Here is a 26,870-nt window from a genome sequence, read left to right as displayed (position 1 = left end):
AATATCAAAATTTCATAAAATAGAAATTTAAGCAGAACATCCTAAAGTTTACCATAATTTTATTGTAACAATATCAAAATTACATAAAATTAAGCAGAAAATTGATGAATTCTGTTTCTTCAGATGGTCTTTAAGAATCTCAAAACCCTTGGAGTTTGCTGAAAAAAGAAAATATTCATAAAATTAAACATTTGGGAAACCTAAGTTATTGTACATTTCTTAATATTTAGTTTTAGTTAATTTTAAAAATAGGTCAATACATGCATATTGTTCCAAATTCAAAAGGGGACACAGTGAAAAATAAGTCTGTCTCACACTCTATTTCTGCTCTCCAGAAGCAACAGTATATATCCTTATAAAGATTGTCTAATCATATACAAGCATGTGTGTGGGGGTAAATGCTTTAAAAACACACAAGTGGTAGAATACAATGAACACTATTCTACCCCTTTTTTTCAATTAGTAATAAACACATATTTATAATTTTTAACTAATCCCTTCCTCTATGGCTTTGAAACTTAATATAAATTAGAAAAGTTCCAAATAACTTTTAAATAGATACACATTTAAAGCTATTTGTTTTGCAATTTTATAAAAACTACAATAAAAACAGCTGTACCCAATTTTATGCATAAACCCAAGTATACCTGTAGGATAAATTCCTAGAAATGGAATTGCTGATATATGCAGTTGAGGTCTTAAAAAAAAGTTTTTTATTCTGACCAGCTCTGTGTGAGAATGGATGTTTCTCCCCTACATCACCAACATTGTGTTTTTAAATAAAACAACTGTATTTGAGAGCACATGTTGAAACAGGGTTAAACCTTATCTACTTTGGCTACATTTCTGTGGTTAACTCTACAATATGATTTCACAAATATTCTAAGAAAAAAATTCTTTTTAGGAGAAACTAAGTAGCAGTAAAACCAAATTATTTCACTATATCGTGAAAATTTTTTCTCTCTCAAAAAAGAAAAAAACAAAAAAAAGACATCAACTTGTTTGATCCAGCAATGAAAAAATTCCTCAAATTATCACTACTAAATTATAGTTTGGAAATTATGTCAAGGGTTTTCAGCATCTGACTCCACAGATGATAAAGGGACCAACTATTTCAACTCAACAGTGAACGTCAACTGCAAGTCAAGGACTGTTCTAGAAACTTTTAAGAGGGACAGGCACATAAGTGACTAAAGCAGTGTGTTAGAACTGTCATAGAAGTCTGTATACAGTGATTAGATTCTAAGCACTGTACTTAGGTTAACAATTCTGCATGGCAATCAGGGAACATTACAAGAAATGTAACAAGTGTCTTGTGCTGTCATAATAAATCGGTTAATTTCCTATTGTGGTTTATTTGCTTATCTCCCAGCTCATTAAAAAAAGACTATTAACTGGTTTGGCAAGATAAATATAATAAAAAGATAAAAGTAAGGAAATCAGGAAATTCAGGTAAGAGAAAAATACAGATCAGAAAAGAGGAGGAAGCCAGAGCCACAGCCAACATTTATGCTAGTAATTCCTCTGCTGCTGTAGAGGTGGGCTGCACGTTTGGCTGTGCTTCCTGGCAGCTAACACAAAGGGAGTCTATTAGTAGATTTACAGTCTCCCCAAGATGAAAATAAACAGTTGCTTGGGACAGACATAGATTTCTCTTGTCCTGAGATCTGTTGAAAGTGCCCACTATTGGTTTTCATAGCAGAATGTTTTAGATGTCTGTGAATTTATACCAAATCTCAGTTCAGTAAAAGTCAATCTAAAGACGGACAAAATAGGGAATTCCCTGGTGGTCCAGTGGTTAGGACTCTGCGCTTTCACTGCCGAGGGCCTGGGTTCAATCCCTGGTTGGGGAACTAAGATCCTACAAGCTGAATGACGTGGCCAAGAAAAAAATTTTAAAAAGGTGGACAAAATATGCTCCAGAGGTGACCTAATCCTGGGGTCACAAAATCACTGTCAACAACAGCGAGTGGTTGAGACTGGTAAGAGCGTTGCCTTTACCTAAAGGCATTCCAAGTCAAAAGCAAATTTGTTTAAAGATTCATTGTGGGCTAGGTGAAGTCAAACACATGTTCAGCTTATGGAATAGAGGCTAGAATATCGGTGACACTTTTTTTTTTTTTTTTGCGGTACGTGGGCCTCTCACTGTTGTGGCCTCTCCCGTTGCGGAGCACAGGCTCCGGACGCGCAGGCTCAGCGGCCATGGCTCACGGGCCCAGCCGCTCCGTGGCATGTGGGATCTTCCCGGACCGGGGCACGAACCCGCGTCCCCTGCATCGGCAGGCGGACCCTCAACCACTGTGCCACCAGGGAAGCCCCTCAGTGACTTTAATAAGAGTATCTGTCTGGTTATATTCCAAAAACTAAGCAGTGCCTGGAATACAGTAAGATTCAAATACACGTCAAATGCGTGAATCCAAGTATAAAATTTAGAATATCCCAAAGTGAACGGACTTTAATCGTCCATGAATACTGAGCAGCAAAAATAATGCAGAAATTTTTTTTCAAGAAATATATATAAGAAGCTGTTAATCATGGTTTCAGAGTTAGGAAATGGAGCTACTTTTTCCTTTTCAATTTTATACTTTTAAGCATTATTTGAAAATTTTATCATGTACTTGTGTTTTTATTTAAATAAAGATGTTAATTACAAAAAGTAAAAAAAAGACAATTGGGTTGGGTGTTCAAGATTATATTCTCTGAGAACCTGGAGGTATTTGGTTACTGTTCTTAACTGGAGGTGGGAAACAAAATATAATTAACCAAGAAATCACACGTTAGGATGCCTGAATCTAAGGGAAACTGTTAAAAATGCAGATTTCTGGGCCCTACAACTGGAGAGAGACATTTGATAAGTTTGGGGTGGGATCCTGGAACTTAACATTTTTAACAAGGACCCCAGAGGATTCTGATGCACGTGGTCTACAGGACACCCTCTGAAAATCACTACCTACCAGGTGATTATTTTTTCCCCCAAGACCTCCCCCAACTCCAACCCCTCACCATCACCACACTCAACCCAGCTCCCCTAACATTCTTTGCTGCCAATTTAAGGTAGATTACCTAGGTTTTGAGAACCAACCATGTGGACGGCAAGGCTTACCTCTTGGAATAATAACATCATCAGGAGGCTGCCTGTAAAAGAGCTAGCCCACCTCTACAGCCAGTCTGAGATTTCCCTCAGAAAACAGTTCTTGGTCTATTTCATACAAATGTGCCATCAAGTACACACAATTCTGTGTCTCCCCGCATGAACACAGTAAGTTCAGCCTAGAACATTTCCAATGAGCTACTGTAGACTTTTAAAAACTTCAGCACACCTACAGAACATCTGAATTTTAGCAATATTACACCAAGAGACAGCCGTTTCTTGCTGTTTCTGAGGGCACACTTACCTATCTTCTACTATCTTACTGGAAGGATAAAAAACTTTGAATGAAAATCCACTTCTTGGAAAAGAGCCCTTTGGAGAGAAAAATGCCCATAAGTGAATACTCAACTTTTAACAAAGAATCCCTATTTTTAAAATCAAACTCCTTGCTCCTAACTTAAAAATGAAGTTACAAGATGTGACTATAAAGTAATGAGACAAATTTTTGTATGCTCTTTAAAATATTACTATAAAATATAAATATAAAATATTACTATAAAATATCTCCACTTGAAGCAAAAAGTCAAGTTGGCTAGAACAGTTATGCTAACAAATGTGACTAGAAATGCTTAGGAGGGGTTCTACTTAGTATAAGAAATAAACAGTACTGGGTGATGCTAAATAAGCATATAAGACACTCGAACATCATGTTCGAGAAGTCTTTCCTGCCCCTGTCCCCAGTAAAAATCTGGGTTTGATGCCCTGCCATTGTGCCCCCAAAACAACTGAGCAGTAGTCACACATACAGTTGTCTGTCCATTACTAAACTCTAAAGTTACTGAGCACACTCTGTCTTTTCAGTCTTTGTGTCCCTGGAACTAGCTCAATGTCTGGCCCATTGCAGGCATTCATTAATGGGAATAAGTATCAAGAAAGGATGAAGCAATGTCAAAACCAAGTTTTGGGCTTGCCCAAAAGGTATAAATAAGGTTAAAAAGATATAATGATGGTGTAGGAACTGGTTGTTTACTCATTTACAGTATGAAAAAGTGGAAAAATTCAGAAATAAAGTGGTTTCAAATAGAGCGTTAACTACGAGAATGCCCAGAGTTCAATTTAAATATGGAAATAGCCTCATTGTGACAAGAATATTGAAATGTGAATAAAGATTCTACAAAAATTAGGGCCACAAATTTCAAACAATGAAACCAAATCAGCTGACTGTGCTCATCCTTAGAGCAGTAGTTCCCAACCAGGGACAATTTTTGTCTCCTAGGAGACATTTGGCAAGTATCTGAGGACATTTCTGATAGTTACAACGGGGGGCTGCTACAGGCATCTAGTGGATGGAGGTCAGGGATGCTGCTAAACACCCTGCAATGCACAGGATGGTGCCCCAAAACAAAGAATTATCTGGTCCAAAATGTCAATAGTTCTGTGGTTGCAGAAGCCAGACAAAATAAATGTGTGTGTGAGAAAAGCAGTAAGGGATGATGTTTCTAGAAATGACCTAGGCGAAATAAAAAAGTACTAAAGTTTAAAATTCACAAGAATCAAGGAAACATACAGATTAAAAATCACTAGTGAAGGGCTTCCCTGGTGGCGCAGTGGTTGAGAGTCCGCCTGCCGATGCAGGGGACACAGGCTCGTGCCCCGGTCCGGGAAGATCCCACATGCTGCGGAGCGCCTGGGCCCATGAGCCGTGGCCGCTGAGCCTGCACGTCCGGAGCCTTTGCTCCGCAACGGGAGAGGCCACAACAGTGAGAGGCCCGCGTATCGCAAAAAAAAAAAAAAAATCACTAGTGAAGATATTTGACATAAAAAGCAACATTATGCAGCATTTAGTCCCCAAGTTCAAAAAGTCAATCATACTTTTATAGAAATTCAGAAGCAACTTGAAGATTCTGAAGCAATTTCAAGGTTCTGCATAAAAATGAAATATTAAACTGTGTCCCAGTAGAAATTTCCACATTTATCAGTCTTAGATTTTTGGGACTTGGACAATTTCCAAGAACAACAGTAACAACAACAACAAAAAATCCTCAAAGGACAAGTACCATTAATATGTTTAAAGGGGACGGAATACATGCTCTGAAAGTAATTTGCAGAAAGGAATCCCAAGGACTCTCAAGGCAAGTTACTTTGAAGGGGAAAATACTCATCTGGATTTATAAGCTTTGGTGCATTTTTTTTCTTTTTTAAGAAAAAAGTCACGTTACTTTATAGTCACATACTCTTTTGAAAGTTTAAGAACTTCCTGTTTATACCAAATTAATTCAGTGTTTCATTTATAGTATATTTTAACTCTAACAGTAATTGATTAAACATATATTTTAAATTTAAAGAAGTAACAGTCTAATCTTGACAAATTATGACTACATAATGTTAACTACGTTCTTACAGGGTTTATGCAGAGGCATTCAGTATTGGTCAAAGTAAAAGGATCGTATTTGTCTGCGATGACAAGTAGGTCAGGCACAGGGTACACTCTCAGAGTATAGTCATACGCCCAATACACCGGGCAGACATAAAGAGGGAGAGGAGTCAGGTGTCCTTGGGATAAGATAGTCTTTACAAACTACAAAAGAATGACACAAAACAAACTTCAGTGCATTTGCAAAAGCTAAAAGAGCAACAAAGAATTTCAAATTAAATAGTAATTACCAAAGTGACTTAGAAAATTTGAGAAACAGTTGGGAAAACTGAATTACAAAACCTTGGGAAAACTGATATAAAATGAAATCAACTACCCTGTATATTAGGAGAAATTTATGAGTTTTCATTCAACACCATAAAAGCTACTCCCCCAAATAGTCATTTTGGAGCAATTGTATTTTTAGCTGTATAATAAACTAATTTACTAATTCTGTTCATCTAAAAATAACTCCACAGCTTGAGTAATGCCAAGAATATATACTTAGCCTACATACACTTTAAATGTTATAAAATACATACTAAAAATGCTCTGTATGATCTACTTCCATACTTCCAAATGAGGGTACATGTAAACAGTGATTGACAACTGGGAATCTTGAAGCTACAAGATAAACACTACACATCCTCCTGATATGGGCAAATCATAGGAAATACTTAATAAACATAAACATTTTATTTAAACAAATATATATATATTGAAGTACAATGTAAGATTTATGAGTTCTAAAGGCAAAACAGGAACCTCCAAAGAAATTTCCTGCTACTTCGGGGCTTTCTTCTGCCCATTAGGGGATATGTCAATAAGAAAATTGAGAAACACTGATTTAGGAACAAAAATTACCTTACTGACAAAAGTGTGCTGAAATTATTTTGAACTATAAATAAAAACAACAAAAGGGCAAGTGATTAAGTGGCTTAACAAAATTTATATAAATCCAAAATTTATATAAATTTATATAAATCCACGTGTAATTAAGATACCTTAATAAAGAAGACACAACTTACATGATTAGGAATATCCAAATTGCTACTGGGAAAACGGACACAGTTTCTGCACATTTTATTCACTAAGTCTTCACGAAAGACAATAATTTCTTGTGTACAATACTGAATTCTGAAATAAAAACAGTAGTTGAATGTGACTTCCTCAGAACAAAATATGAGGTAACTTTAAAGGCAAGATGTTTTATAGTACAAAGCCATTCCCACTTCCCATTGTTCACCACAGAAAAAATGCAACCAGAATCTATTCAACCATTCATTTGACAGTAATTTATTGAGCTCTTAATATGTGTCTGGCACTATTCTAGGAATGAGAATAAACAACAGATACAATAATTACACAGTATGTTGGAAGATGATTAAGTGTATGGCAAAAAGAAAAAGGCTAACAGGAATCATTTAGGGGAAGGGAAAGTCTAGAAAGCTGGAGTAGTAAATAGGAGTATTGGAACAGGTAGGGCTCATAATGAAGTTTGATCTGAGCACAGACTTGAAGGAGGTGAGAGAGTCAAGCAGACATGCAGAGGAAGAACACTGCAGGCAGAGGGAACAGGCAGAGCAGAGGCCCTAAGATGAAACATGCCTGGCACATTTGAAGAACCAAAGGAGCTGGAATGGCTGGAATAAATGAGGAGGAGAAGAAAGTCGGAGAGGAAATCACAGAGGAAACTGGGGGTCAGATCATGCAGGCCATGACTACCATTGCAAAGGATATGGGCTGTTACGGAATAACATGAGGGGCCCATCTTTCTGAATCAGTAGGGTGGATGTGACATGACTTACGGTTTAAAGGATCACTCTGACATTGTTAAGGACAGACTACAGAGGAGCAGGGTTAGAAGCTAGAGAACAATGAGGAGGCTATGACAGTGATCAAGGCTAAAGAAGATGGTAGAGGGTTGTAGAGGGGGAGGTGGCCAGATTATGGATATATTTTGAAGTCCTTCTTCAAATTTTTGAAGGACTTCCTAAAAGCTTGCATGTGAGGAAGAATCCCAAAGGTTGGTCTGAACTACTGGAAGGATAAAGGCATCAGGAACTACGATGAGGAAAGCTACGGAACAGGGTTGGGGACTGACGAGGGAAGAAGATCAGAAGGTCAATCTGAAGTTGTCTATTAGACATCTAAGGGGAGATGATGAGTACGCAACCAGATACGTAAGTGTAAACTCTGGTAGAAGGTTTGAGCTGGAGATATCAATGTGGGAGTTGTCAATACACAAAGGGTAATTAAAGCCCTTGGACTGGAAAAGTCACTGAAGGAGTGAATGTAGGTAGAAAAGAGAGGAGAAACAATGACTGAGGGCATTCCCTCAGTAAGAGCCTATGGTCACAGTGAGTAGCACATACAGTAAATGTGTAATCCTTTCAGTTTTCCATTGTAACTTTTCTTAAAGGATGTGTAATTGGAATATCTATTTTTAAATCTCCATCCATTATTTAAGCTTCTAAATTCAGTGTTAGTGAATTATTTAAATACAGTTAAAACATTTTTAAAGTTTTGAGAAACCTAAAATAGAAAGAAATTTTTTCATTTTTATCCCATAACAATCAAAATTCAGAGACAAATTTTAAGAAACAGGTTAATTTTTTTCCCACTTTTTGTTTTTGTATGTCTTTGGCCACACCACCCATGGCATGCGAGATCTTAGTTCCCCAACCAGGGATCGCACCCACGCCCCCTGCTGTGGAAGCGCAGAGTCCTAGCCACTGGACCACCAGGGAATTCCCAAGAAATAGGTTAATTGTTAAATGAAAGGAAAAAACCACAACACAAAAATACTAATATTTACCTGCAAGGATTAGTAGTAAAAACTGAAAATGGTACTCTTTGTCTGAATTCATTAGTGATGCTTTCAGCAAATGGTGGCCTATAAAAACAATTTATGTGATATAGTATACATTTTTAAATTTTACAGAATTTTCTTTACTGTTGCAAATATCTGAATAAAACTTACCTTGGTAAGATGGAACCAAATCCAGGATCCGCTGGACCAGGTACAAACACAAATCGACTACTGTAGCAAAATGCAACATAATTCATTCTAAAAATATTGCACCACTATCCCGTAGTCCAAAACCAAATTATTGCCTTTAATTAAATTACAAATTTTTAAAAATTAAATTTCATGCATTTTAATAAATGAACTACTAAAAGGCTCCAGACCAATACTGTCTAATAGATCTTTTTGCAATGATAGAAATGTTCTAGACTGGTACTGTCCAATTATTGAGTGCTTGAACTGTGGCCAGAGTGACTGAATTTTATTTTTATTTATTTTATTTTTTTATTTTTGGCCACGCCCTGCAGCTTATGGTATTGTTTTAGTTCCCCAACCAGGGATGGAACCCGGTCACTACACCCCACCCCCACTCGCCTGCAGTGAAAGCACTGAGTCCTAACCACTGGACTGCCAGGGAATTCCCTTAAATAGTTTAAATTTAAAGAGATGCACGTGGCCAGTGACTATCATATTGAAGAGTGTAGCTCTAGACCCTTAGAGTAATGTCACCAAGAAATTTGGAATATGGTGGAAATTATCACTCATCCTTTCAATACTTTTCATTATAAATCTCTACTAGAGTGTAACATACATTATCATGATAGAAGGTTAATTTTATCTCTTAACTGTACTAATTTTCTCAACTTTTTCTTCTATCCATTTCTTAACTTAGGATTCATTTTTTGTGTTTCTTAAATAACACTTTAAATAAAAAATATAGAAATCATTACCTTTGGTGAATATTTGGGTATTCACATATTATATCTGCCAAAGTCTTTAGGGAATCTAAAATTTTAAAGGGATATTGAATTTAATTTGCATATGATATACATAAATCAAATTTTATTTTATTAGCTAGAACTCTACATATTTTGAATGAAATTAAAATATTATAGATTATTTCTTATCAATTTAGTTTATACAAATGTAGAAACACTTATTAAACAGATCCTCAATACCTTTCAAAGCTTGAACCTGATTTTTTCCATAGGGTACAGATGAAAAATTGCCACACAGAATAAAGCAGGTTGGAGGTGCTGGTGAATAACCTAAAAATGAAAGAAGAAATGAACATATGGAGTATAGAAATCATATTAAAATCTTTTAACCATGAGTTTTTAAATAATAAAACCATACTATTTTAAAAGTAATAACTTCATAACATTATTATAAAAAATAGTAATAATAGTGCCCATTTATTGAGCACTTATTTTGTGCCAGGCCCTGCAATGGCTTGATTAATCCTCACAACATCTCTGTAAACAGAGAGATTAAGTAACCTGCCCAAGGTATTAGGCTGCAGCTTAAACCCAGTTCTGTCAAATTCCAAAGCCTAAGCTGTCCTCCACTCTTGTACTATTCTTAGGACAAATTCTCATTTATCATGAATACACAGACAGACAGACACACACACAGTTATTTTTCAAACGTAAAAATGTAAGTCTTTAAGATGAATTCATTTAAAATATTTCACCACTGAATCAACGTCTTTTAAAAACTAGACTACTCAAAAAGATACATTTTTTTTAAGAATTTAGTTTTAAGACATGAATTATCATTAGAGTTCAAAAAAGAATAGAAAAAATGACACCTACCAGAAAACATGGTATGAAGTTTTTCCAACACTTCTACTTGGTCCAACCAAACATCAGATATAAACACAAACATGGCATCTTTATTCTCATCCTCTAGTTGTTTTAGTTTTGCAGAGGTCTTCACAGAGGTATTAGAAGGCCCTCCAAAAAAATTAATATTTCCATAGTATGCCCTAGGTAATTATAACACAATTATTACCTTCTATCCTATATTCTATTGGAGATATTTTTCTGATATTCTGCAAATTTAGCTTCTGTCTATCTAATGAGGTAATTGTCCCATCAATGTAAATTGGACCATGAAAATGTATTATTTGGGGCTTCCCTGGTGGCGCAGTGGTTGAGAGTCTGCCTGCCGATGCAGGGGACATGGGTTCATGCCCCGGTCTGGGAAGATCCCACATGCCGCGGAGCGGCTGGGCCCGTGAGCCATGGCCGCTGAGCCTGCGCATCCGGAGCCTGTGCCCCGCAACGGGAGAGGCCACAACAGTGAGAGGCCTGCGTACCGCAACAAAACAAAACAAAACAAAACAAAAGTGAGCTGGCTTGATGAGGGCTTGTATTCTCTGTGGCGTGAGCAGCACTTTCCCCCAGATTATGTACTTCAACAGGAAGAGAAGATGCACAGCAAAAGCTGCCTGCCAGTGGCTCCCAGCCAGCAAATGTGGCCTTGGCACCTGATTTATACAGGCATACTGGGCCTAAAATCTTAATCCTCATACTTCTTCTTGAAATCATCACCATCATCATGGAATCTCAAGATTTAATTCCCCCAGATGCTTACAGGCTCCAGGAAGGTATACTAAATATCAAAGCAGCGGCCAGCTGAGGCTGACTAGGTGTGAGTGAGGGAGCACACACATACCCTGCCCAAAGTGGGCAATCACTGCAGTATAGATGTTCCAGGTGAGAATTCAGGTACAAAGTATGGCTAGATCTGATTGTTCAAGAGAACTCAGAAATCTAGACCATTATGAGAAATCTCCTAATTTTTAAATATTGCAAACTAATTCAAAACGTGTTTTAACACCTCAAAGAGGAAAAAAGAAATTTCTATAGACTACATTCAACCCACAGGTCACCAGCTTCAACTTCTACACCATTATTCAGCCTCTGCTCAAATACCTTGAGTGACAGGGAACTCACTCCTCTCAGAGAAGGCCCTTTTGGAACCACTCTAATATTATAATGATTTTGCATATATTAAAGAACTATATAATCTGCCTCTTGTAACTTTCACTCAGTAAAATACAAAAATAAAAACTTTCTATTAACATGGGAATTATATTCTTCTAAGTGTTTTCCTATATCTTATCTCAGTTGAACTTCTCATCAATCCTATAGATAAATAAGACCGATAGACTGGAAGTCTTTCCATTAAACCCAAAGTACAGAGATGCCATTGCAACCAATCTGGAGTCAACCCGAAGTTTTCAGTTTCATATAAAGCCCAGTCTTTAACTCACATTTTCCATTGCTCATCGCCTTCTGACACAAAGCCTGAGGACTTGTAATAACTGAGATATGATATACTATCTTACATTCATTACTGCCAGTATTATTAAATTCCTATAGAGTTAAAGTCAAACATTTTTATACCTAGTAGTACTAGAGGGTTCAGTGGGTGGAAATCCAAAGGCATTGACATGAAACACCTGATCTTCAAACCAACCTGAAAAAAGATAAGTAACAAATCACTTTCATTTGTCCAATTCTCCTTCTTGTTTGAAAGGACAAAACTATGGAACACAAAGCAGTAACACTAGGCCATCATCTCATCCCCTGTCGACTAACAACAGAATTTATCAGTCCCACTGCGCTACAAAACAGCGTCAGGTTCAGAGACTGTCTCTTTTTTTTTTTTTGGCCACACCATGCGGCTTGCTGGATCTTAGTTCCCTGACCAAGGACTGAACCCGGGGCCATGGCAGTGAAAGAGCGAAGTCCTAACCACTGGACCGTCAGGGAATTCCAGACAGTCTCAGTTCTATAAAACAAAAAATTCATGAAATACTAACAGATTTAGAAATAAAACTTTTCCCTTTTTTTATTTCACAATACATGTTAGAGTACAGACAGATAAGGTACACAGATTTTAAAATGTCTCATTTTATGACTCTATGTACAATCTGTTTTTTCAACTTCATTGAGATATAATTCATATATCATACAACCCTTTAAGAGTGTATACTTCAGTGGTTTTTAGTATATTCACAAGTTGTACAACCATCACCACTAATTTCAGAATATTTTCATCACTCCAGAAACAAACCCCTCTCCCATGAGTCTGAGAGTTATTTAATGTTGTCAAAAGTATGCTCTCATAATCAGTGTTGTCCCGAGTTACATCATGTTAACATATTTTAACCAATGTAGAAAGGGTTTTACGGTAGAATGATGAGGGGGAGAGGGAAAAAAGTATACTGACTTACCCTCTGCTAAGACAAAGCATGACTCTGTGTATAAACCGCTATGGAACTGGTACACAATAATTGAGGAAAATAATTCTACTTCTATGCTTGAGGTGGTGATAAAGTCAACATACATTTTGGGCTCAACAGGACTTCCAAATAATAAATTCAAACACTTCACATTTAAAACTCTGAATAGATCATAGCTTAAAAAACTTTAGGTTTAAATATTCCCATATCTGCTTCTAAGATCTAATACTGACAGTATAGACCATTCTTAGCATGTTATAAACTTCCTCAGTGATTTGTCTCGATTCTCCAAATAAGGGAGAATTACAGGCTTTTTGTCTCTGGTTAGGATTATGTCTCCAGATTCCTACACCACCGTATGAGTTACACTAAGAACCCAAATAGGTAAATGTGAGAATAATATATGATCAATTTCCCCAACTCACGTAACACAGATTTAAAAAAATAAAAGTGAAGGATATAGCTTTACTAAGATCCAGTTGTACTGTTCCTGTAGGATCTTCCAGAAAAAATTTTCCCTAAAAAAAATTAAAAGAAGTATGTCCACATTTATGTAAAGATGACTACTATGACAAAAGAATTAAAATACTGACAATTTTGACAACAGAATATAGTAGACGGTACAGTGGATTTTTTAAAAATCAGTAACTCCTAGTCTAGGCTTTTCCATTTACTAGTCTGGTGACCACAAACTAATCAATTAATTGAGACTCGGAGTCCTCATAGGTACCTAGACAATGACCACTGCCAACCAAGAGATGACAGGAGGGATACTCTCTGGCTGCCATAAGAGGGGCCTCAGAGAGCCAACAACAACTCCCAGGGAGCAGGATATGGTCTGCAGCTTTGATTGTTTAGAAACCCAGTACTCTCTGTTCAACCAGAGGTCACTGGGGGACTAATTTCAGGCTATGCAAACTGGTGGCCTGTATAAGACACTCCTTCCTGATGTCTACTCAGGAAACCAAATGCAAAAGGAAAGGTTACTTGGTGACTGAGGTAGCCACTTTCAATGAAGAATACGCTCCCATGCCCTCTGTAAAAATCCTGTATATAACTGACATTTCATTAATCTGAAGGCTGAAAATAAAAGTTGGATGCTTATCAAGTTCAACTTACCTCTTTTAACTGGGTTATCATTCCAAGAATAATCACATCTCCGATCTTGGTTGTACTGCCCAATAGGGTTTCTACTGTCTTAAGCTAAAGTAAAACAAAATAAATTCTTAAGGACTGAAAATATGTTCTTTTAAGGAACTAATCTTTTTACAAGTAAGTAAATTTTGAGTGCACATTTTAGTATTTTACAACTATTTTACGGTAGAAAATCAAATAAAATTTAGAAAATATAATTTTATCCTACAAAAAGCTGAAATATTAACTGATGATGGCTTGGAAGAATTGTGCCTAAAGAAACACCATATCAACACAGGCCCTAACCAATGACTGAAGTTTCATACCATATTATTTTGAATAATAATAAGTATATTTATCTTTAAAATATAAACAAAGAATAGAAATTTTATTTATTTTATTTGGTCAGTACCTCTTCAGTACCTGAAAATTAGTGGGCTATTTAAAAAGTTATATTCTATTTTTATTTAGTATTTTGAAAGGCTGTCATTATTTACATTCTCAATCTGATCCTTATTTTTTATCAGAAAGTTAAAGGTAGTAATAATCAGGGCATTATTTTAAAAAAATCGTTTCTGACCCTTTTCTATACATATAATCCTAAGTATATGTTAATACACACATATATAATTTATAAACACATAGCCATACAGTTTGTTTTATTGTAAAGATGAAATCATATTATTTGTATTATTCTTCAACTTAACTTTTTTTTTTTTTTTTTTTTTTGTGGTACATGGGCCTCTCACTGTTGTGGCCTCTCCTGTTGTGGAGCACAGGCTCCAGACGCGCAGGCTCAACAGCCATGGCTCACGGGCCCAGCCACTCCGCGGCATGTGGGATCTTCCCAGACCGGGGCACGAACCCGTGTCCCCTGCATCGGCAGGCGGACTCTCAACCACTGCGCCACCAGGGAAGCCCCAACTTAACTTTTTAAGTTTAATATATCTTAAACATTGTTTCATTTAACTATATATAGATATACTTCATTCTTTTTAATGGGTAGAGATATCTATAGTATATATACAACAATTTACCAAACAACTTAAAGGACATGATCACATCATCCCATAATAATCACTGTTAACATATGATATTGAAGTTTCTCTTTAAAAACATGAACCTCAAGCAACACAGGAATACAATGTTCATTTTAAACAGTTTTTAAAAATGAAACACTTAGGGATAAATCTGAAGAAAAGATATGTAAGACATGTATTCTAAAAACTGGCTTAGGTAAAGATTTCTTAGAAACAATACCAAAAATATGAGCCATAAAAGAAAAATTGATAAGTTGGACTTTAACAAAATTAAGAACTTACGTACTTCAAAAAGACTGTTAAGAGAATAAAAAGACAACTTACAGACTGGGAAAAATATTGCAATTTGCAATTAATCAATTAAAGCAACACAGGAATATAAGCTGTAACAAAGTATTCATGAGGATACCATATTTACAGTTTGCAAAGGAAGAATGCCATATAGGGACTATAGATGGTGGTTTAAATAGATAATATACCAGCAGGGATACAGAATTAAACAGCTTGGCAAGATAACAAGAACAATAAATTATTTAGCTAAGCCCTAAAGTTACTTTGGCAAAGAGGAGAGGTGAAACAATGCTCTGGGTTGTGGGTATCTGAGTTGCCATAGGAAACCTAATATATTCAAGAAAACACATCGACAGTCATTTGTAGAGAAATATAAATAATGTCAGTTTCCAAAACTTAATACAATTTTTTTCTCCAACAAAAGTTAAAAGCAGAAACCATCAAACTCTATAAATGTTTTCTCCTTATGGTGCTGCCATCAAACATTAATTTAAGCATTATCTAGTATTATTATTTTAGTATCTATCAGACTGCTCATCACCATGAATTCTGATCTAACATGGTAGAGGACTGAATGAACCTTAGCAGAGGCTGGGCCTCTTCAGAAGCTATTTGGAACACCACAGAAACGGTGGGTCCTAGCCAGAAGGAGCTAAGGACTATCCCCCAGCAGGGCTCTGTGTGCTGGAGGGGGAAAAAAGCCACAGGTGACCAGGTGTGTTGCTGGAACAAAAGTGATGGTGCTGTTTGGTAACCACTTTCTGAAGTATTACAGTAGAAAGAGCACACACAGCAGAAAACATTCTTCCTCTCCCCAGACAACCCTGTGGCCTGTCTGTGCTCTCTTGTGCATTCTATAAATGTGGTTTCCTTAGTGCCTTCAGTAAAATTTTCACTCCAACTGATATAACATGTCTGAGCTGAACAAGTGTATGGGGGTCACTAGAGGGCTGGGCTGGGCAAGGAGCAGGATTTCAGAGTATGAGTGAGGGCAGGAAGGGTAGTGTTGAGGGTTGGTCAGAAAGCCAATGTATCATCCAGCAAATGGACCAGGAGGATGAGGGTTCTGTCTTGGTGGCCAGAGACCCAGCACACAGGACATGGACTTTACCAACAGTGGGCATGCACAGGTCAGTTAGCTAGTTAAACTGTTATCAGTGGTTAATTTTTCATTTAAAATTCAATAAATTAGAATTAAGCAATAAATATTAAACTTGTATACATACACCCCCTAAATAACTAGGATAACGTTCTAACCTGGAATTTGCTTCCGCTTTCATCAGGGTGAGAACCTATCACTGGAGGAGTAAATAATTCATGTCTGTGGGTCCTCTAGAAAAAAGAAAGATTCACATGAATTACTGAGGCAAACATTTAAAACTAAGATTCATTAAAATAGTGCCCTGACAAAGCACTGTCCTTAAACTAACGTTACTATTATTTATTCTCAACAAATTTGAAAATCTACATAGTTTAATATTCAAATATCTAGAAATGTAATTTGTTTAAAAAATCATTTTAAGACTTTTTTTTTAAAAAAGGTCTATCATGTACCTGGCAGTAGTGCACTCTGGGCTGAGGATATGAAGACAACAAACCAAGGTGTCAACCTCAGAGCACAGGGGTCAGTGAGAAAGAAGTGTCAACAGGTCACAATACAACAAAGGACCCTGAGCAGAAGGGGCCATTTAAACCGAGATCCTAAATGATAAAAAAGACTTTGCTAGTAAGAAACAAAAGGAGGCTGAGACAAGACATTTCAGGCAGAGGAAAGGATGTGTCACAAGAAAGAGTTATTAAGAGTAAAGGAGGGGCTTCCCCGGTGGCGCAGTGGTTGAGAATCTGCCTGCCAATGCAGGGGACATGGGTTCGAACCCTGGTCTGGGAAGATCCCACATGCCACTGAGCAACTGGTCCCGTGAGCCACAATTACTGAGCCTGCGCGTCTGGAGCCTATGCTCCGCAACAAGAGAGGCCACGATAGGGAGAGGCCCGCGCACCGCGATGAGTGGCCCCCGCTTGCCACAACTAGAGAAAGCCCTTGCACAGAAACCAAGACCCAACATAGCCATAAATAAATAATTTTAAAAAAAAAAGAGTAAAGGAGTATTCAGGAAGTGATGTGAAGCTTAGTACAGGTGGATCATGTAGTGCACAAGGCAGCACGTGTGACAATGCAAGAGATGGGTTGGAGCCTCTATTTGGGAAAATGTCCCTCCCCCACTGTGGTCCACATAGTTTAGGTAGGGTTGGTGCCCTTACCCCTCCAGACAGATCACCAAGGCCTAGCAAATCAAAGTACTCCACCCCCTTGGCCAATGATTGTTTCAGGGTTGAGCAAGTGCCTGAAGCCTGGCCAATAGGAGACAGCTGCTAGAACTATTGGAAAAGAAGAACTCTCTAAGAGTTTCCAAGGCTACTAGTGAGTGGCCATCTCAGTCACCTCATAGGGAGAACTTGTTTGAAAGTAAGATCAATTTTTTAAAATTGCTGGGAGATGGAAAGAGGTAGATGCCTCATGACATTGTGTGAGCACCTTGATCCAGCCATGCGTGACACAGCTGGACCTCCAGACTTCTCCACAAGCCAAGAAGTTCCTTTTTCTGTTTTAGCCAGTTTGAGTTTTTGTAAACTCTAATAAAAGGGTCCCAACAATACAGACTTTGTATGCCAAACCAAGAAGTCTGTCTTATAGACAATAGAAAACAACAATTTTGAAGTAGGATGATAATATCAGATTTGCTTTCAGGAAGATAATTGCAATAAAAATATGCATGGACTAAAATTCAACCCTTTTAATGAGGCTCGGGAGGGTTTAGTGATACCCCCAAATAATATCAGAGGCTTTAACACATAATTTTTAAAAAGAAAGTGGTATTTACTGAGCATCTTCTCTGTGAAAAGTACTACGCCAAAGGTGGCAGAGGAAATAAACAAGGAGTGTGCAGTCTGACAACAGGGACACACACCCCAAATGCAAGGCAGGGCCAACCCTAGTAAGTGTGGCAGGAGACCCACTGAGTGGTCAGTGGGTTGAAAGCAGGAAGAGGACTTCCCTGGTGGTCCAGTGAGTAAAACTCCACGCTTCCAATGCAGGGGGGGCCCGGGTTCGATCACTGGTTAGGGAACTAGATCCCACATGCATGCCGCAACTAAGAAGTCCACATGCCACAATGAAGATCCCGTGTGCCGCAACTAAGACCCGACGCAACCAAAATAAATAAATAAATAATTTAATTAATTAATTAAAAAAATTTAGAAAGCAGGAAGAGACTGCATCCAACTGCAGATCAGGAAGGGCTTCAGAAAAGAGGAGGAATCTGAGAAGGCCCTTCCAGAATTAGGAGGGTTTCAAGAGCAGAGATAAGAGGGAAGAGCATCAAGAGAGTGAACAGTATAAGCAAAGTCACAGAAGAAGTGGAAGAAACAGACACAATATTTCCATGTTTCAGTTTTGGCTCCTCTACTTTTCAGAGGGAAAAGTACAGATTAGGCTAAAAAAGTGTGACAGGAAGATTTGTATTTTTAAAAAATATTTATTTATTTGGCTGCTCTGGGTCTTAGCTGTGGCATGCAGGATCTTTAGTTGTGGCATGTGTGATCTTTTAGTTGTGGCATGCGAACTCTTAGTTGCAGCATGTGGGATCTAGTTCCCTGACCAGGGATCAAACCCAGACCTCCTGCATTGGGAGCGTGGAGTCTTAGCCACTGGCCCACCAGGGAAGTCCCAGAAGATCTGTATTTAATCCAGTAGGTGGTAAACTTCCTGGAAAGACTTGTGAGCAAAATCATAGCGTGATCAGCGTTAATCTGGAAGATTAACCTGGCAACATTATGTAGGCGATGGAGGCAGAAGAGAAAAGACATCCTCAGTGCTCATTCTCCTCAACCTTTGTTCAGTGCTTACTCCTGCTGACCACCCTCTCCTCATTGAAACCTCCCTGTGCTTCTGCTATATAACACCACCCTGGCCTAGCCCCCAAACTCTATCATTCCCTTTTCCATCATCTCGGAGGGGCTCATCCCTGCAGTCCCATCTATTACTCTAGGCAGATGCCTCCTAAATCTCTCTCTACCCAGATCTCTTTCTTTAGCTCCAGATGTACATCTCACCTGATATCCTACTGGCAACCTTAATTCAAATGTTTGAAACAGAACCTGCCATCATCTTCCCCATTCTCTTTTTCCTATTTGTTTATATATTACCTAATTACCATTATTCTACCCGTCCACTCTCTCAGGCTCAAAACCCTAATCATCTTTCAGTCTTCACGCTCTCCCTTCTCTTTCATGTCCAATCAGTCACCATGAGCTATGGCTTCCACTGCCAGGACTGTCCCCTCTTTCTGCTCCCCTTACCTTCCTTCATTCAGGCTATCATTTATTCTAGGACTAATACCACAGACTCCTGTAAGTCTTCTCTCATACTCTAATTCATCCCAAAATCAGCTGAGAGAGAAAGTCCTCAGGGAACTGCTGTAAGTGAGCTGCTCTGGTATTTTAAGGCTCCTTGTACCAAAAGAACAGAGTCCAACTCCGAAGAGTGGCATCCAAGGCAATCCCATGACTTAGTTGCCACTTGACTTTCCAAACTTATCCTATGCTACTCCTCTTCACAAGCCTTCCTCTCCACACAAAGAAGGCTAATTGCTCATCATTTCCTGCATGGAGTCCACTTTTTCCTCTTGCTCTGTCTTTGTTCACACTGTTCACCACCTTCTCCCCATTTCCACAAGATCAGAGCAATCAAGGCCCATGTCAAATGCCAACATTTCCTTGAAGCCTTCTCTGATTTTTCTATAGAAACATTCTCTTTGTATTACATTTCTTCCATAGCATGTATAAAATTCTACTTCTTATTTTATTTATGCAGATGACTTTAACTTCATAGACTAGAAGTTGCTTGAAAGTAGTATAGTACAGGAGGCAAAGGTTGGGCTCCAGAGTCAGACTGACTGGATACAAACCCTGTCCCTACTTACTAGATGTAACCTCTGGGCTAGTGACTAAACTTCTCCAGGTCTCAGTTTCCCCATCTGTAAAATGGGAATAACAGCATTTATACATACACTGATGTTATGATGATCAAATGAGGTAATGTCTGTAAAGTGATAAACAATGCTTGGCCTATCAAAAGCATTTAAAAAATGTTAGCTACTATTTTTATCATCATCATGATTGTTAAAGTACAAAAGTCTATCCTTTAATTATCCCTGAGTCTTACCTAAGCTGAAACAGTCTCTTTTTTCCCCTCCGACTTACCTGGTGCAAAATTGTGTATCGTTCACGAAACAGCTCTGCTTTATCTCTTGCTGTTCCAAATAAATTTGGTGCAGGGTGGTTGGTCATTAATAAACTAGGAAAAAAGGAATGCCTATTTATGACTATCATAATACACAAAGGTAGATCAAAATGAAACAGGAGACTATATACCTTCAAAAAAAATGTGCATTTGAAATTAGCTTAACATCAATAGATGGCATACTTACGGAAGAAATTTTTTTCTTTCTGAATTGTACACAAGGCGTGGGATATCAAATGCTCCTATGATATTGAAAATATGTTCTCTGAAAAACAACCCACAAAAACAGACCTGATTTACTAAAACATAAGTATTCCAAGTGAACGTGAAAACTTGCATTATAACCTTATATCATATACACATACTTTTCACAGATCATGTACACAATTTCTTGTAGTGTCAAAAATAATATGGGGGTAAAGTTTTTAGCCTGTGCATTTTCCTCTCAGAGATGAGAAAGCACTGCCACTACTCTCAAGCTAACAAAAAATTTAATCAACTTCTAATTAAGAATGTTATCTGTTGAAAAAGAACATTTACATATAAAATAGTCACATCTTAAAGAAATCTCTCCTAATATGTACTATTTTTATAAGCTACAATATTATTAAAAGGTATTATTCATTAAAAGGTTTAATACCTTTTAATATTAATTATTAAAAGGTATTAAACAATTTTTTAATCCAAAATATCATGCAAAAGTGACCCAGGAAAAGATGTAAAACAGAAGAAGAACCCTCCAAATTCTGCCCATATCCTTGACACCTATAGTGTTAGAGAAGGATAATTCATAAAATAATTTACCTTCAGATACTTTTAATATCATAATCATGTTTGAATGAGGTTAAAAAAAATTCATAGCACTACTGCATAAATATTACAACCTAAAGAATCTTACCTAAAATTATACCTATTTCCCAAAATGAAAACAGACAAAAAAATGTCATGCTAGTCTGTTGGTAGCACCTAGTACAGAGTAGCAGAGAACCAGTGAACTTGAAGTAAGCCTGCTTCTAGACACAGCTCCATGATTTTCTAATGGGTCAATCTTGGAAAGTTATTTAACTTACCATGCTACTTATTCATCTATAAAAATGAGAGCCTCTCCCTTGTGCTATGATATAATGCCTTTCTGACAACTGGAGTTGCAAAGATCAATTACCATTCAGTCCCTACTCAACCTCTATATTGGCTGACTGTAGCACATGAATAGCTTGACAGAAACAACAGGTAACTTTAATGCCTATTTTAGGATTATATAATCCTTACATTTTGATATAATCGTTTTGAATTTCTACTGATGGCTTTAGGAGCAAGTACTCCAGTATCTTAAACAATGAGTTGGCAAGGATAAAATTTAAATACCTCAATTTCTCTATTTTTTAGCAGCTCTAATAACTTCTGACCAGAAAAAGATTAAAACTACTAACCAAAATGAGTAATGACTCTTTTCAATTATCTCCATTGCCCCAAATAGGAAAAAACTGTCAAAGTTAAGACTATCTCTATCCATTTTCCCAGATGTTTTCCTTTCAGTTAAACCCTGTGAATTTGGAAAGAAGTATCATATTCAAAGGAGGAAAGGAAAGAGGTTTATCTCAGGGAGATAAAACCCAGGAAAATTACTGCAACATAAATTCCTAAGCTCTAACAGCATGAGACAGGGTAAGAAGTCCTAAAGCTGAGGTTCTACCCTCCTTTGCCATTCACCATGTGACCCAAGTTAAGTCACTGAACTTTCAGGACTCGGCACTTTCCTAAGAAAAAAAAGTAGGGCTCCCCTGGTGGCGCAGTGGTTGAGACTCCGCCTGCCGATGCAGAGGACACGGGTTCTTGCCCCGGTCCGGGAAGATCCCACATGCCGCGGAGCCTGCGTGTCCGGAGCCTGTGCTCCGCAACGGGAGAGGCTGCAGCGGTGAGAGGCCCGCATACCGCAAAAAAAAAAAAAAAGAAAAAAAAGTAAATTATACCTCTGAATAATCAGTTCAATCCACCTGCAGCATATAGAATATTAAATCAAATCAGTTGGGTAAGTGGTAAAAGTTTGTCATGGTACAAGCAACACTGAAATCTCAAATTCTAGGATAAAAATAGTAAAGATGAGTCATTTAATATTGAGGTTTATAATGTAAGCTATCACTTAAAAAAAAAAAACTAAGAAATAACTACTGTAGAAAGGTGACCACTGAGTATTTCCCCAAGAAAATAATTTAAAATAACCACTCAACAACACGTCCAACATGGGGAAAAGGTGAATTTTTCCACATACACAGTTTCATCTACTGACTGACTGCATTCCTGGACTGCTGCTTCCACTACGGACCGTTCGATCATGTTTGATGACACTGGAAAGAGAAGTTCAAAGTTAAATTTTAAAAACAGGCATAAAAATTAGTTCTTTCCACACACAGCTTTTTTCCTGAAAATAATCTGCAAACACTAACCCCAAGATGCTCATTACATAGATTTTAGGAGGAAAAAAGTGTTAGAACAAAAGCCGTATTTCAAATACCTTAATCTTCCACACTCAAATACACTTACAATACCTTAATACACAGTCAAATGCCTTACTTTTCTAAATATTGTTAAATAATATACATTCAGGTATACAATGCTTCTGTAAGCTCCTAGGTTTAATATGGTTACATTAGTATAACTTTGCATCACAACTGCTATGTTTCAGTAGGTATGATAGTAACAGTAATAATAACAGCCACCACTCATTAAGCCCTTAGTAAATGTGTGGCACCATGCTCAGTCGTTCACAAGCATTATTAGATAGATGTCCTATGAGACTGCTGTTCATAAGCCATGTCTTACAGACGGGGAAAGTGCAGCTCCAAAAGGTCAAATGACCAGATCACTAACATAACTGGAAGGAGTAGAGAGCAGTACAAACCCGAGCCTGATTCCAGACTGGGTGCCCTTAATCACTGTGGTATGTTCTCAGGCAAAATACCACATACCATCTTAAATTAATGTTTACTGATTTTCTAAATGTAATCATTTTCTAAATTTCCAACTGTAAGGAAATTTTTAAAGCAAAGGTATATTTAAAAGTCTGCCTTTAGAAACAACGTATCAGAGCAAGCCACACCCACTTCTCTCCTTCAGTGCTCTAGAAACTGGACATTTTTTTCTAGAAGAGCACTTCTCTTTTGTAGGCCCATGCTTATGGTAAAAGGCTAAGTATTTAACAAAAAGATCCCTTAAGAAAGGCTGAAGCAGGAAGGGAAAGTTATTCTTGCTTACTTTTTTTTTCCCCTCAAATATTTAAGAGTACCTAACTTAAGTAAGACAAAGTAATAGGCAGAGAGAAAAAAGTGACCATAAAGGAATCAGAGGGGAATTCACAAAGGGGAAGAACTGTAAGAGTCTCTGGGAATGCCCCAAGGTTCCAACAGAACTAGAGGTTACTCCTTGGCAAGAAGTGCTACCAAGGGTATGTCTCATACCACCGGGACATTCAATACTGAATCCTCAACTTCAAATTAAATCTATAAATCTGAGGATGTAGAACTATATGAACAATTTAAGAGCTGTCAGAAAATGTTACTTACAGGGTTGCTTTTCAACTGCATCAATGATCTTTTCCAGTGCATCTTCAAGCTCTACTTCATTGATAGACTGAAGAGCTTCTGTGAGGTACTTAATAGCTTCACTGATAAGAGAGATTGGTAATTAAGGCTAAAAGTTTCATGCCAAAATCTAGCAAACACTCATCAATCTAGCATTGAAATTAAGATCCACTCACTCCTCCCTGCAAGCAGTACTCTCCTTTCCTGTGCTTTCTGAACAAATTCTTCCTCCTATCCCCTGCCAACATAATTGTTCTTAAAGCCCCAAATCACATCCTTCTTCTAGGAAGCCTTCCTAGACCAGCTCTACCTGCTGCAATCTCCCCTTCCTTCTGAAATTGTTTAAAAAATCTCACTTATAGATACCTTAGATCTGCTGTATCACATTAGCCTTGTACTATTTATTACCTGACATTAATAAACTCAGTCTGCTTCAATGTTGTGAACATAACAGACACTTAAATACATATTTATTAATTTGATAATGCATTTGCTTAAGTTCCAGTAACTTCATCAGTTTTCAACTGTAAAATAAGAAAAAAATTAGGCTAGAAAAAACTTTGACATTCGAATATAGTCATAGAAGTAATAACACTCACTAAAATCACATGAATCCCTCTCACCCCTCAAAAATCAATAAAGCTGAAAAAATTTTTAAAAATCACACGAATTCCTGATTTAAATACCAATAATACTCAGAATGAACACTGTCTACTTAAACAATTTGCTAATTCCATGCCATTCTTTATTTTTAGACCACAGCTTTACACTTTGCATCAATATTATTGTTACAGTCATCGCACTAACTCTTCTATATCTTGGGTTGCTTATTGTTTCATGTGTGGGTGTCACATCCCTCCAATTTATTATAGATGATGCTCCTTGAGAAGGGGAACTGTGTCATCCTTTGGCAGAGTGCTAAGCACACTGAAGGTGGTCCACAAATACTTGCTGATTGAGTCCCTAAAATCACACACATATTAGGTGAATCTTGGGAGAGCTCTTAGCATAGACCAAAGTCATACAGGATCTGGCTCCCGCCAAATCTCACTAGTCTCACCCAGTGTCTCTGGCTTTCCTGGTGCTCTCCTGTCTCAGGGTCTTTATATGGTCATTTCCCCCACACTCTTCCCCTAGTCAAGTCCTGCTCATCCTTTAACATTCAACTCAAACCATTCTTTTTTTTTTTCAACCATTCTTTAAGGAAGCCTTCTTTGCCTCTAGAACTGTTTATACACCTGGTTATACGCTATCATAGCACTTCCTTCCTCAGATCCTTTTCATAATTGAAATTAAATAATTGTGAATTATTTAATATCCATGGTAGACAGACTTCTAAGATGACCCCTAATAATCCACACCTCCTGGTATTCACATCCTTGTGCAATCGCCTCCCCTTGAGTGTGCATTGGACCTAGTGACTTGCTTCTAACAATAGAAGATAGCAAAAGTGATGGAATATTTTACTATATTGTAGTTTTAAAAATAAAAATTTTGAAGCGGCAAGATGCCACCTTCTTGCTTAGGTTACAAAAGACTGTGACTTCCATTTACTAGCAGACTCTCTTGCTAGCTTTGATGAAGTAAGCTGCCATGCTGGGCAGGCCCAACAGCCAGCAAGGACTGAAGCCCTCAGTCCAACAATCTTGGATGAACTGAATCCTGCCAATCACTGAATGAACTTGGAAGCAAATCCTGCCCAACTGACTCTGAGATGACCCCATCCGGACTGCAGCCTTGCGAGACACCCTGAAGCTAAGGACCCAGCTAAGCCTACCTGAATTCCTGACCCACAGAAAATGTGAGAATATAAGTGCCTGCTGTTTTAAACTTCTAAGTTTGGGGGTAATTCGTTATGCAGCAATAAATATTAATACATTATCTGTCCCCCAACCTCCGCATTGTCTTACCCTCTCCTACTCCCTTGCCCCAGCAGTACTTTGCAGCTAACAGACTTCAGTGTATTTCTGACTGAATTAATGAATGACAGCTCAATATTAGGTCAAATTCTAAGTGAAAATAAAGAAAAACTAACTGATCAATTGGTCGTATTTTCAAAATGTGGGGAATCAACTGAAAAAAATTTATTACTGTCTCCTAGAGCTTATCCACTCTTGCACTTGTTCACCACTAACCCAAAAGTAAGGTAAAAGTCCCATGAAGCTTATTACAAAAACAAACAAAAAAACCTCTACACACACAAGAGCAATCAAAACATGGTACAGAGAAGTGTATCCCGTCCAGCAGGTATTTACATATGTAAATACTGTATTCTTTATATATAAAAAAAGCAGATTTAATGAGAAAAATCTTGGAAAGGATCATTCTACAAGTCGCAGAAAACACGGATATGGCCAGAGAAGCACAGAAGTTCTAAAGGAAATCTAAACAAACAAACAAACCAAAAAAACCCAGAAGACTTAAGAACATGCTTTAAATTACCCACTTCTTAACTCTCCAGGAATTCTCTCTCGGGAATAATACGTGATCCAAAATTGGGAAGGCTAGCAAGGCCCACAGGTTGTACAACATAATCTGACAGCTACCGACATGCAATGGGCTTTCCCAGGTCTCTCGTTCGCTGTCTACGTAACCACGTGAGCAGCGCTGTTAGGATTCCCAATTAGCGGAGGCAGAGACTAAGCTGGCTGAGGGACGCCCAAACACAGTGCTAATACACCGCTGCTGCGACACCGACAGCCGCCTCTGCGGCTGTCTGGTACGTTCAGGAGGAGACCCTCATCCCTTCCGGGAGAAACTTTTCGACTCCACGCGAATGTCGAGGAACTTAAGAAGGCATCGCCAGGTCCCCCTTGCTTCTTAGAACTTTTTCAAGGGCCGGCGGCCCGGCCCTCCCCTCCTGTCCCGTTCGGTGCCCAGCCGACTCACCCCCGGAGCAGCAAGCCGCGCAGCTTGAAGGCAGAGAGCGCCCTACTCCGCAGCCGCTCTGGCGCCAT

General features: G+C 37.9%; 1 protein-coding gene across 4 annotated transcripts; it reads right to left on the bottom strand.

Moving 5' to 3' along the window:
- Positions 1-42: 42 nt before the first annotated feature.
- On the bottom strand, positions 43-26,870 carry POLE2 (DNA polymerase epsilon 2, accessory subunit). 4 transcript variants are annotated; one of them, XM_065871360.1, is made up of 19 exons: positions 26,803-26,870; positions 23,896-23,996; positions 22,605-22,680; positions 20,523-20,600; positions 20,296-20,389; positions 16,291-16,365; positions 13,688-13,771; positions 13,030-13,086; positions 12,560-12,608; positions 11,727-11,799; positions 10,128-10,300; positions 9,492-9,581; positions 9,264-9,318; positions 8,488-8,547; positions 8,323-8,400; positions 6,533-6,641; positions 5,493-5,669; positions 3,396-3,463; positions 43-158 (listed from the first exon to the last, which is right to left on the bottom strand). In XM_065871360.1, exons 1-19 carry the CDS (start codon positions 26,868-26,870, stop codon positions 140-142), a joined length of 1,584 nt encoding a protein of 527 aa, XP_065727432.1. In that variant the 3' UTR covers positions 43-139. The 4 variants fall into 4 exon arrangements, with proteins under 4 accessions (XP_065727432.1, XP_065727433.1, XP_065727434.1 ...); XM_065871361.1 differs by having other exon boundaries at positions 8,488-8,544; XM_065871362.1 differs by lacking the exon at positions 20,523-20,600.

The sequence above is a fragment of the Phocoena phocoena genome, chromosome 2 (genome assembly GCF_963924675.1).
Source record: "Phocoena phocoena chromosome 2, mPhoPho1.1, whole genome shotgun sequence".
Taxonomy (NCBI): Eukaryota; Metazoa; Chordata; class Mammalia; order Artiodactyla; family Phocoenidae; genus Phocoena; species Phocoena phocoena.
This window is presented reverse-complemented; position numbering and strand designations above follow the sequence as displayed.